Raw genomic sequence first — 12,317 nt, 5'->3', positions numbered from 1 at the left:
TACGTCACATATACATATATTTTTCAAAATCAAGTTGTAAAGCTAACACGCCTGTTGTGGGCGGTCATATGTCACATATACGACTGAGCGAATTTATGCCTGATATGCAGCTGAACAAACTTTTGTTGAGAAACAACTTGTTATTTGAATTTCAACAATCCAACACTAGATTCAATGTCCAAATCTACTCCAAATGAGCTTATATGTAACATAAGTTTCAAATATCATAAAGAACAAACTTCAATCATCAACTTATCATCAGAACAACAAATCTAACAATTCGTAATTTGCCAATTGTTCAAAGCTTTTCCAACAATAACCACTTTATTTGAACTCACTTTCATATTAAAATTCAAGATTCACTTATTCAAAGCATTATACTTCAATTGTTATAGATTCGGAAAATATTATTGTACAACAACTAAGCAAAAGAAGGAGGACGCAACATGTTTTGTCTGATATTCGTCAAAAAATGTTAAATAATTTTAAAAAATCGGTAGATGTTAAATACCAATGTCCAAATAGGGTATACCTGGAAATTTTTACCCTATAATATAGAGACAAAAATAAATAATGCTCCTTGTTTATCCGGTGTATATTACGTAGAAATAGCGTCTCATTAACCACTTTTCAGTCTCTCTTTTTTTGTTTTCTTTTTGAAAAATAATCACTAATATGGAGTTTCAAAACTCACATGTGAAACTCCATAGTAATATTCTAACTCCATCACAGTAATTTGTATTTCAATTACAAAGACTAAAAGTTGCTATTTATGAATTTTACCCCGTTGACATTACAAAAAATATAGGCAAGAAGGATAATACTATAATCTCGATCCCACATGGCTATGCGCTTATTCCCCATCTTGTAAACCTATAATTAGAATAGAGGGTTGTCATTAGATAAGCATCAAAGTAGAAAACACCAAAAAAAAAAAAGTAAACATTATGGAAGAAATAATGGCTTTCACTTCTCTATTGTCCTCAGTAGGCTATCTTGAAATATTTATGGCAATCTTTTTCTTTCTTGTATTCTGGGTTTTAGCAGATTATAACAATGTCCTGCCAAGGAATTACCCGATTTTCGGAATGCTCCCAATCCTTCTTCTCCATATACACAATATCCATGAAAAAACTACAGAGGTTCTTTCAAGAACTGGAGGAACTTTCTTGCTAAAAGGCCCTTGGTTTACTAACATGGACATTCTTGCCACAGTGGATCCTGCAAATGTGCATTATATCATGAGTGCAAATTTTGCTAATTTCCCAAAAGGGCCAGAATTCAAGAAGATTTTCGACATTTTAGGCGATGGAATTTTCAATGCTGACTTGGATTTGTGGAAGGATCAGAGGAAGCTCGCGCGAGAAATGATCATTCATAAGAGATTTCACAAGTGTTTGATAAAAACTAGTTGGGACAAAGTCGAAAATGGTTTGATTCCAGTTCTTGAATTTGTGGCTAAAGAAGGCAGAATTGTTGATTTGCAAGATGTTTTCAAGAGATTCACATTTGATACAACATGTAAATTAGTCATGGGCTTTGATCCTGGCTGCCTCTCTCTCGAACTCCCTGACATTCCCTTCTCGAAAGTCATGGATGATATTAATTATGTCGGTCTCATACGCCATGTATACCCCGAAAGTGTCTGGAAGTTGCAAAAATGGCTAGGAATTGGGCCTGAAATGAAACTAAGCAACGCAGAGGAAGTCATTGACCAAGTTATAGTTAAGTTTATAGCGATGAAACGCGACGAATTGAGCAGAGGAGCAAAAATTGAGGAAGATGAAGATGGTTTCGACTTACTAACATCATACATTGCACTTAATGATGGAGAAACAAAAACAGAGTTGAAGTTTGATGATAAGTTCTTGAGAGATACCACATTAAACTTCATGATCGCGGGGCGCGATGGAGTTAGTGCTTGCCTTGCTTGGATCATTTGGCTAGTTTTCACACACCCTGAGGTCGAAAAGATTATAAGAGAAGAACTTAAGGCGATCATCCCGATGGGAGAAGGCGAAAAGCAGAGGCTTTTTACGGTGGACGAGTTGAAAAATGTGGTTTATTTACATGCTGCATTGTGCGAAACAATGAGGCTATATCCCCCTGTTCCATTACAACACAAGACTCCACAAGAACCCGATATTCTCCCAAGTGGTCACCGTGTTCATTCGAAGATGAAAGTGCTGATTAATATGTATGCAATGGGGAGGATGGAATCTATATGAGGAAAGGATGCATTACAGTTCAAGCCAGAGAGATGGATTTCGGACCGGGGAACGGTCAAACATGAGCCATCTTACAAGTTCTTGGCTTTCAATGCAGGGCCAAGGACTTGCTTAGGGAAAGAAGTTGCATTTACTCAAATGAAAGCTGTGGCTGCTGCTATCATCCATAATTACCACATTGAAATGGTGAAAGGTCATGTGGTTTACCCCACTTGCTCCATCATTCTCCACATGAAACATGGTTTTAAGGTTAGGGTTAAGAAGAGGTGGGCATAGTATATTTTTATTTTATGGTTTACATATACAATCTTGGACAATGCACATCTCATAAGTTAGTTTATTGTGATTGAGTTATGCTCAAGTTTCATTTTTTACATGGTATCGGTCAAGACTCATCTCAATTGTGACGGACACCATATCATACGTATTGAACAAGTCTTTGACTCTGTTGTGTTCTTTACTATTTGAAATACAATTAGCTTGTCGTATGAGATATGTAATTGTGACATGGTATTGGAAAACTTCCACCAATAACATTGAATAATGAGTATATTTTGTAACATAAAAATCACTCAATTTTACTTAAGTATCACTAAATTATTTTTTGTAAGCAAAAGATTCAGTCAAATGTGCTTAAGAATATTACAGCAAGCCACTCAACAATTATTTTTTCTAACCAAAAAGTCGTCATTCAACTTTTCCTGAACTCATATAAAATGTCTCTTTTATTTCCTCCTAATGACTTTATGTGATATTTAGACAAAGTTGAGTTACTTTGTGGTTACAAAAAATATTTAGTGACTTTCGTGATACTTTGGTAAAGTTGATGATTTTTACGTTACAAAAAATGATCTAGTGATTTTGATACAAAAAAATAAAAGTTGAGTAACCATCTATGAAATCAAGTTTATATTACCTATACTTGTTAGAATGATATCATTCAACCTTTCTTCTATAATTCTGCTTCTTAATCATAGGGAGATCCACATATTGCCAACTTACATGTAAAATTAAATATCACACCAACATACAAAGAATTCTTTAAAGAAATTTTACATCCTTCTGTGAAAATAACAAAAAAAACTAATAGCAGCAAATTGAACAAACAAACAAAAAATACGTATACTTGATACATAACATATTATCCCCTTAATTATTATGGGCACCTCCTATTAATCATAACTTTAAAACCATGTCTCATATAGAGAATAATAGAAGCATTTGGTTCAACAGGGTGCCCTTTAACAAGTTCAACTTGATAATTGTGAATAATAGCAGCAGCCACAGCCTTCATTTGAGTGAAAGCCACTTCTTTACCAAGACAAGTTCTTGGTCCAGCATTAAAAGCCAAGAACTTATATGAAGGCTCATGCTTAATCGTCCCTCGTTCCGAAATCCATCTCTCTGGCTTAAATTCCAAACAATCTTCCCCCCAAATCGACTCCATTCTCCCCATCGCATACAATGAAAACATGATCTTCATCTTTGGATGAACTTTGTGACCACTTGGGAGTACGTCTTTCTCAAGAGGCTCCTTGTGTTGGAATGGCACAGGTGGATATAGCCTTAGAGAATCACACAATGCACCGTGTAAGTAAACAAGCTTGTTCAATTCTTGGACATTGAAAGGCCTAAATTTTCCGACTTCCTCATTGGGGATAACAGAGTTGATTTCGTCCCTAATCTTTTTTTCCACTTGTGGATTAGTCGACACAAGCCAAATGAACCATGTGAGAGCAGAGCTAGTTGTATCACGCCCTGCTATCATAAGATTCAGTATAGTGTCCCTCAAGAACTTGTCATCACATTTAACTCCCAAATTCTCTTCTTTGAGGTAAAATGTCAAAAGATCAAATCCCTCTTCACTTTCTTTCAAGTTGCCTAATTCCTTCAATTCTTCACGCTTCTTGGATATGTATTTGTCTATAGTATAGTCCAATGTTTTGCGAGCCCTAATCATCTTCTTTTCTTCTCCAATTTTAAGCCATCTTTGTAACTTCCAAATTATCTCGGGCAATGCATGGCGAAAAAGAATGGCTTCTTCAGCATCATCCATAGCTTTCGAGAAGGGAACATCAGGGAAATCTATAGATACACATCCAGGATCATATCCCGTGACCAAAATACAAGTAGTATCAAAAGTGAACCTTTGGAACAAATCTTGCAAATCCACTATACAACCCTTCTGGCAAACATGATCAAGAACCGGGATTAGCCCTTTCTCCACCTTATCGCGACTAGTCTTGACTAAAAACTTGTAAAACTGATTGTGAGTGATGAGGGCACGAGTCGTCTTCCTCTGAACCTTCCACATATCCAAGTCTGCGTTGAAAATCCCATTACCTAAAACATCGAACATCTCTTTAAATTTGGGACCTTTGGGAAAATTCATGAAATTTGCACTCATGATGTAGTGCACGTTGGCTGGATCAACTGTTGATAATATGTCCATGTTTGCAAACCAAGGACCTTTGAATAAAAATGTGCCCCCTGTGGCCCTCATTGTCATAGTGCACCTTTCATGGATTTGTTGTATGTGGTAAAGTGTGCCTGGTAGCATACCAAAAATTGGCCAATTTATTGGATATTTTGAGTCCCTAAAGCAATAAAACAAGAGAAAACAGAACAAAGCTAGGAGAATTTCAATGTAACCTAATCCTATTAGTGCCATTTTGTTTGGCTAAGGTTGTAAGATCTCAACGTGGAATGGCACTATATGAGTGTGTTTTTGTGTGTGTTTGTGTGTGCGTTTGTAATAATGTGACTGTAAATAAACTTAAACTTGCTTTTATAGACATTCTCAAAGCAGCTGGGAGTGAAAGCTCTCATTCATTTTTTTTATGTTTGGAATTTTCTTCACCAACTAATTTTTCTGGTTTCAAGTGGGAACACTACCTATTTTGAACTGCCACAAAAAGATATACTTCCTCCGACCTAAAATATTTGTCATTTTTCGCTTCTCAAGATTCGAACTATATGAACTCTGACCAACATTTTAAAATATATTTTTCCACCATATTAATATGAGAAGAATTGCAATTTATAGTACTTTCGTATAATTTTCAAATATCCAAATTTTATTTTTAAAATATTGACCGAATATAATCTAACTTAGTTTTGAATATTAGTCAAATTGACTTCCGAAAAAGGAAAAGTGATATATAGTTTGGGATGGAGGGAGTATGGTTTTAGTTGGGGAACAAAATTTTCTACAGAGATTTCCTCGTTCTTGGTTTTTTTCTTTTTATTTTTTATTCATTTTCTCCTTGTTTGTTTGAGAAAAAAAAGAATTGAAACACTGCACGCATTGGATTGTAGTTAGTTGATCTGCCTTCTACTATCTAACATTTATCAATTAAGTTGTCCTTTTCTCAAACATAAACAAAAAGTATACATCATGATTTGCATTATATCAATGAATATGGCATGGTGATATCATATGAGTTTCAAAAATATGAAAGTCCACTTGAGCTTTTGATTTGCATATAAATTACTATGATAATATTTGAACTATAATACGCGGCATAATTTGACAAATAATCATTCAATATTCAGTTATCGCGTCAAAATCATAAAAGTTGTAACATAAAATAACTCAAGTATGCCTATGTATCACATAAAATAAAAAACAAGAGAAAAAATCTCTCCTCGAAAACAAAAGTAGGCTACTATATCTATAAAATTGTCATGTAACTATAGTTATATTAGCAACTCACCTTATATTTATGTATTCTTGCGCATTATTAATGATACATGTACTATTTTCCATATTGAATTAGGTACAAAATAATTCAAGAATCATCACATAACTAACATGGGTATCATTAATACGAATACTAAAATGAGGATTATTATAGAGACTGAATGTGACCGGACTAGTTTATCCGGTCACGTCAGTGTGTCGGGAAAACCCTAAGTCGGCAGGAACCCTATCCTAGTATAATTGTAATAGTTATATATGGAATTGGTAATTATGGTAAAATAGGATTTTAGTTGTTTTATAATAGGGTTACCTTATTAGACTAGGGCACGGAGAACCTTACTTGTAAATAAGGAGGTCATCATGATGAATGATAGGCAGAAAGAACTCTTTCATTATTCTTGTCTCTCTAAATTCTCGTCCCTATCTCGATTTTAATATGATATCAGAGCCACGCTAGAAAGAACACAAAAACCATAAAATAATGGCAGGTGATGGAAAAACAGGCGATAAAGGAAAAGGAATCGTCGTTGAAAAAAACAAAATCCAAAGAAGACAATCTCACTCTATGACATTATGTCGAATGATAACCCTGAAATTGTGGTGACACAAGTCCAATTATGACGATTAATAGTACAAATTTTACATTGGAATTATTTCAATGTAGGCATATAAAATATTCAACGCTGACAAGTCGTAATGTATCCCTATGCATCACTCTACATAAATTTCAATAAGGTATGATGTGTTATGAGGTCATAGGCAGAATTTGTGCTTAAAGGCATTTACAAAATTTAGAAATTTCTTGGTTGGTAGTTGTTAGTTTGTAAAAATGAAGCTAACTCTATCCAAAACGATGTCTCCTCTTTGACTTTTGCGAAATTCTCAATAACATGAGAATCTCTTTCTGATTTTTTTTTTGTTTTTTTTTTTTATTTTAATTGATTCCACTTAGAACGTGATCGTTAGAGAAGCTGGACCTAATATTTATATGTTCTTTTTATTTTAATACACCAAGTATATAATTTTATTCACCTTATATAATCTTTGTATCATAACACATCGATCTTTGCATATTTATTTCTTCGTAAACCAAACGAACTGTAAGACATTGAATCGACAATATTATTAATTCATAATCAATTATAATGTAATTCGAAAATGGAATATATTCATTTGACAAAAAAAAAAAAATTAAAGTGTTGAAATTCTGAATCTCTTGAAATTAGATTAGGGTTACAAATGAAAAGAATTGAGCTTCATATCGGACCTATGCATGCTCCCACACGATACCTAATCTCTATGTCTCAATTTATGTGACCCTCTTTATTTTAGTCTGTGTCCAAAAGAATGACACATTTCTAGGGAGTATCTAATTATTAATAAATTTAAGTTTCTCATTTTATCCTTAATAATGTGATGGACATTTACAGGCACATAAATTTCTATGATTTATTTTTTACTATAAAAATCAAAAGTCTTTCTTTCATTATTAAACTTTATGCACAGTTAAACAATCACATAATTGAGATGGAGGGAGTAAGCGTAAGTGGCATATATAGGTTTCCATACAGTCAAACCTCTTTATAATTATCATTTGTTATAACAACATTTCATTATAACAGCCTGATTTTCTCTGGAACAGATTTTTCATGTTATATTTTACTTATCTATAACAGTATTGTACCTATAATAGCAGTGACATTCATTATAGCGGTACACTCTTTGTAAAATTACCTCTCTATAACAGTCATACTCAAATATTGTGTAATAATATATATATATATATATATATATATATATATATATATATATATATATATATATATAAGCTATTGTTAAGAGTCAACTATTACTCAGGGTGGAGATAGAAGAGTCAACTGTTAAGCTCTTAGATGGTCTTCAAGGGAAAGCTATTAAATCCCCTTTTGCTGAAAATTTAAAAAATCTTCGTCAATTCAAGCATTATATTCTCAGTAAGAGACTGAAATTTACGAAACAACCAACAATTGTAGAATTCTTATGTTAAACTTAAAATATTTAAAGGATTAATTACACTGCATATCAGTTCATGCCCAATTACAACCAAATTGAGCCCATATTTGAGGTTCTTTTATAAAATGGTCCACTGTCTATGTAAAGTTAAAATTACTTTGCATTTGTTAACCCACATTAAGACTTAAACGTTTTCGTCGCTCACAGTACAGTTCCTGTGTTCTTTCTTCTTCTCTAATTTCAACTTCAGCATTATTTCTCCATTATTCCTTACCCCCATTCGAATCGGATTTTTTGAATAGAATTTGCTGGAAATGTTGTTTGAAGCTGCAAACATGGTTATCCAGAAATTTAAGGCTGAGAACTTGAACAGGAAGCAGAAACTCTATAGAGCGACCATTGTTGAAGCTCGATGTTTCAAAGTTTGAAAATTGGATTTCTGCAAATAAGCTCTGTTTTGATTGGGTATTATTGCAAAAGATTGGGTACGTATTGAGGAGCCTAAATCTGAATTTTAGTGTGTGATTTGATGTAGCATTTGAGGTGTTTTGTATGAATTTGGTGCTTGGATTCAATGAAGACGACGAAGTCCGTCCTTGTATAATAGTGTATAATATTATATACTAGCGCATATGAGTGTATAAACACCTCTTATACACTATTATACAAGATTGATATATTGTTTACAGGTATTTGGTGGATTTCTCACTGCTACTATTATTTCTTCTACTATAGTGATTTTAGTGTTAAAATTGAGGTGTAATGGTGGCTAAAAGGTATTTTCTATTGTATACATGTATTATCGCTATTTTAAACACACCTATACAATGTAGATACATTTTTAAATATTGTATATATAAGTTTATATATTTGTATAATTATATATAATTGTGTATAATTATGTATATACCAGGGTACAAGAATGTATAAAGGTAAAATTGAACTTTTGTGTTGTCAATGTTCAAGGAGAGGACAAGAAGAAATTTGATTTTCTCTCTACGAGGTTTAATTAAAATCTATTGTTTTTGGTCAAAGATTTGCAATGTAAGTTATGAATTATAATTTTGCAATACAAGTCAGCCAATTGTATGTTCCTAAAATTTTCCCGTCATTCATTTATAGTTATATTTTTTTTACTTTTTTAAATATGTATATTGCTTATAAAATATTCTGCGTACGCGCGACTGACAGTAAACCAGTTGGCCCAATGATGAGCTGCGGAAGAAACCAACTTTATGTTAACGAATGCTTCACTCAAACTTTATGTTTAACTAATTCAACTAACTTCAGAATTTAAGTCAAGTAATAAATATATTTAATGATAGGAATGTTGGTTCTGTTACTTAACCTCGTATGTTTAGGTATTGGTCACTAACCTATCTAATAAGCAACTACTACTAGGAATGTGGATCATCTCCTTGTTTCTGACTATTCGAAGTTTAATTTAAATAATGGATGTTTTTAATATATGAATTCGTGATACAAAGTTTAATTAATTATTACCGTTATTCCAATAAGTAGCTAAGCTTAAAGATTGATACAACTCTGGTCAAAATCTCGTGGTGATATTGAAATGTGCAGGTACTTCTTGTTAATTTGTGGGGTCATACAAAAATAAACATGCTTTGTCTCATTTGATGTGATGATGTTTGATTATAAATTTAAGAAACACGAAAAGATTTTTCACATTTGTGGTATAAAATAAACTATTGACATTCGTGTGGCTATAAATCATGTCATCAAGAGTGAATATAAAATTGAAAGTTAGTATTTTTTAAATATAAAGATGGACAGACTATATAGATAAGAAGTGTGCACGAAATAAGACATAAACTATATAAAATTGAAAGTTAGTATTTTTTAAATATAAAGATGGACAGACTATATAGATAAGAAGTGTGCACGAAATAAGACATAAACTATATATCATGTCATGTTACTTCCTAGGTCTAGCTTATTGTCAGCTAACTACCAACTAGTGGAACTTTAAAAAAAGAAACTGGTTGGAGTCTAACTCTTAGAAATTGGAAGGAGTAGAAACCAACGTCTAACAACCAACATATTAGTGTTGTTTCTACGTACAAATCAAACTTCTCCGTAATGGCAGCATTCGTTCGAAAATTCCTTGGCTGCTATAATAAGTTGTTATTATGTATGTATGGTGACATTTGATATTTAGATCTCATTAAACTGTTATAAACAAAAATACGCAAACAAGTATTTTCTGTACTCTTTATGTTACATATGAACGAAAAAAATATACTTGTTAATTTTAAAATCTCAATTAATTTTCATTTATCATTAATTAAAAACAGAAAACACTAATAAATTACTAATAAATCCATAATTAGTTGTATCATACTGATAATAAGTTAAAACCTAAAAAACTTATGCATTTAAAATTAATTGAGAATTTAAATATGAAGAAATTTCAGGAACATACAATTGGTTGACTTACATTGTAACAATACAACCCATAACTTACATTGCGAAGCTTTGGCAAAAAACAATAGGTTTAAATTAAACCTCTTAGAGAAAAAATCAAGTTTCTTCTTGTGCTCTCCTTGAACATTGACAACACAAAAAGTTCAAATTTACCTTTATAAATTCTTGAACCCTGGTATATACACAATCATACGAAATTATACACAATTATATACAATTATACAAATATATACACTTATATATACAATATTTAAAGATGTATCTACATTGTATAGTTGTGTATAAAATAATGATAATACATGTATACAATAGAAAATACCTTTTAGCCACCATTACACCTCAATTTCAACACTAAATCGCTATAGTAGAAGTAATAGTAATAGTAGTAGTAGTGACAAATCCACCAGATACCTGTAAACAATATATCAATCTTGTATAATAGTGTATAAGAGGTGTTTATACACCCATATGCGCTAGTATACAATATTATACACTATTATACAAAGATAGACTTCGTCTTCTTCGTTGAATACAAGCACCAAATTCATACAAAACACCTCAAATACTACATCAAACCACACCCGAAAATTCAGATTTAGGCTCCTCAATACGTACCCGATCTTTTGCAACAATAGCCACTCAAAACAGAACTTATTTGCGGAAACCCGATTTTCAAACTTTGAAACATCGAGCTTCAACAATGGCCATTCTATGGAGTTTATACTTCCTGTTCAAGTTCTCAGCCTTAAATCACTGGATGACCACATTTTTCAACTTCAAACAACATTCTCCAATAGATTCTATTCAACAAATTCGATTCGAATGGGTGTAAGGGATAATGGAGATATAATTGTTGAAGTTGAAATCAGAGAAGAAGAAAGAACAAAGAAACTATATTGTGAGCGATGAAAATGTTGAAGTCTTAATGTGGGTTAACGGATGCAAAGTAATTTTAACTTTACATAGACAGTGGGCCATTTTAAAAACGAACCTCAAATATGGGCCCAATTTCGTTGTAATTGGGACCGAATTGATATGCAGTGTAATTAATAATAGGCAAAATAGATCGGGACCCCCTTGAACTTGTCGTTTTTTATTCAGTGTACTCCTAAACTTTACATTGGCCTAATTACCTCCCTCAACTTGAAAATATGATAGGCACGACCCCCCCCCCCCCCCGGACGCTGACAACCCATGGAAGTGTGACATACGCGCTGCCACATGGGTTTTTTTGTCCATATGGCAGTTTTTAAAGGATAAAATATATTTTTTTTACCTTTTTAAGTTCAACAATTATTTAAATCATCTTTTTCGGGCCAAATATGTAAAAAAAGAACTTGAAAACATTTTGACTATAATTTTTTAATTTACCTAAAGATAATGATATTCTAATCAAGTTATTTTTATATATTTGGCCAGGAAAAGAAGAAATACATGGTTGAACAAATAATCATTGCATCTAAAAAAGAAATCAAATAAAATATTAAACAGAAATTTTACAAATTTGACCCCAAAAAAATAATTCACAGTTGAATAAATAGTAATTGCATGAAAAGAAAAATACACAATATTTTTGTAGAAAATACACCGTCTAAACTCCTTACTTTTGCTAAACCTTATTTTTATTTGGCTAAAATAAATAGAGTTTCAAGTTGAAACTTTCAACTAAGTTATTTAGATTTGGATCCCCCCAAAAAAAAATGCATAGCTAAAATAAATAATCATCATATCGAAAAAGGCAAAAACACAATTGGGATAAAATATGCAATGTATATTAAGAAAAATAAAAAAGAAATACAATTGGATCAAATAAATCATTATATTGATTATGTGGCAATTAATAGTTGAAAAATACCCCATTTGGAAGCTGATTTTTCAATTTTTAACCCTTCCACGCGCCTAAAAGAGAGTGTATCCACGCTCTTTGCCACATCAGCATCTAGGGGGGT

The 12,317-nt window shown here is 32.3% G+C and overlaps 2 protein-coding genes and 1 pseudogene across 2 annotated transcripts; 1 reads left to right on the top strand and 2 right to left on the bottom strand.

Moving 5' to 3' along the window:
- Positions 1-959: 959 nt before the first annotated feature.
- Positions 960-2,504, top strand: LOC132616077 (alkane hydroxylase MAH1-like; annotated as a pseudogene).
- Positions 2,505-3,223: 719 nt separating this feature from the next.
- LOC132615610 (alkane hydroxylase MAH1-like) lies at positions 3,224-5,009 on the bottom strand. The gene has a single exon (XM_060330220.1). It carries the CDS (start codon positions 4,897-4,899, stop codon positions 3,385-3,387), a length of 1,515 nt encoding a protein of 504 aa, XP_060186203.1. The 5' UTR covers positions 4,900-5,009; the 3' UTR covers positions 3,224-3,384.
- Positions 3,385-4,731, bottom strand: LOC132613328 (alkane hydroxylase MAH1-like). Its single transcript, XM_060327345.1, has one exon. It carries the CDS (start codon positions 4,729-4,731, stop codon positions 3,385-3,387), a length of 1,347 nt encoding a protein of 448 aa, XP_060183328.1.
- Positions 5,010-12,317: the final 7,308 nt, after the last annotated feature.

Source organism: Lycium barbarum, chromosome 10 (genome assembly GCF_019175385.1).
Source record: "Lycium barbarum isolate Lr01 chromosome 10, ASM1917538v2, whole genome shotgun sequence".
In the NCBI taxonomy this organism is placed as follows: domain Eukaryota; kingdom Viridiplantae; phylum Streptophyta; class Magnoliopsida; order Solanales; family Solanaceae; genus Lycium; species Lycium barbarum.
Note: the sequence above shows the minus strand (reverse complement) of the source record. Positions and strands in the feature narration are given on the sequence as shown.

Coding starts and splice junctions, on each gene's coding strand:
- LOC132613328 (XM_060327345.1), bottom strand. CDS start 4,731: ATGAGGGCCACAGGGGGCACATTTTTATTCAAAGGTCCTTGGTTTGCA.
- LOC132615610 (XM_060330220.1), bottom strand. CDS start 4,899: ATGGCACTAATAGGATTAGGTTACATTGAAATTCTCCTAGCTTTGTTC.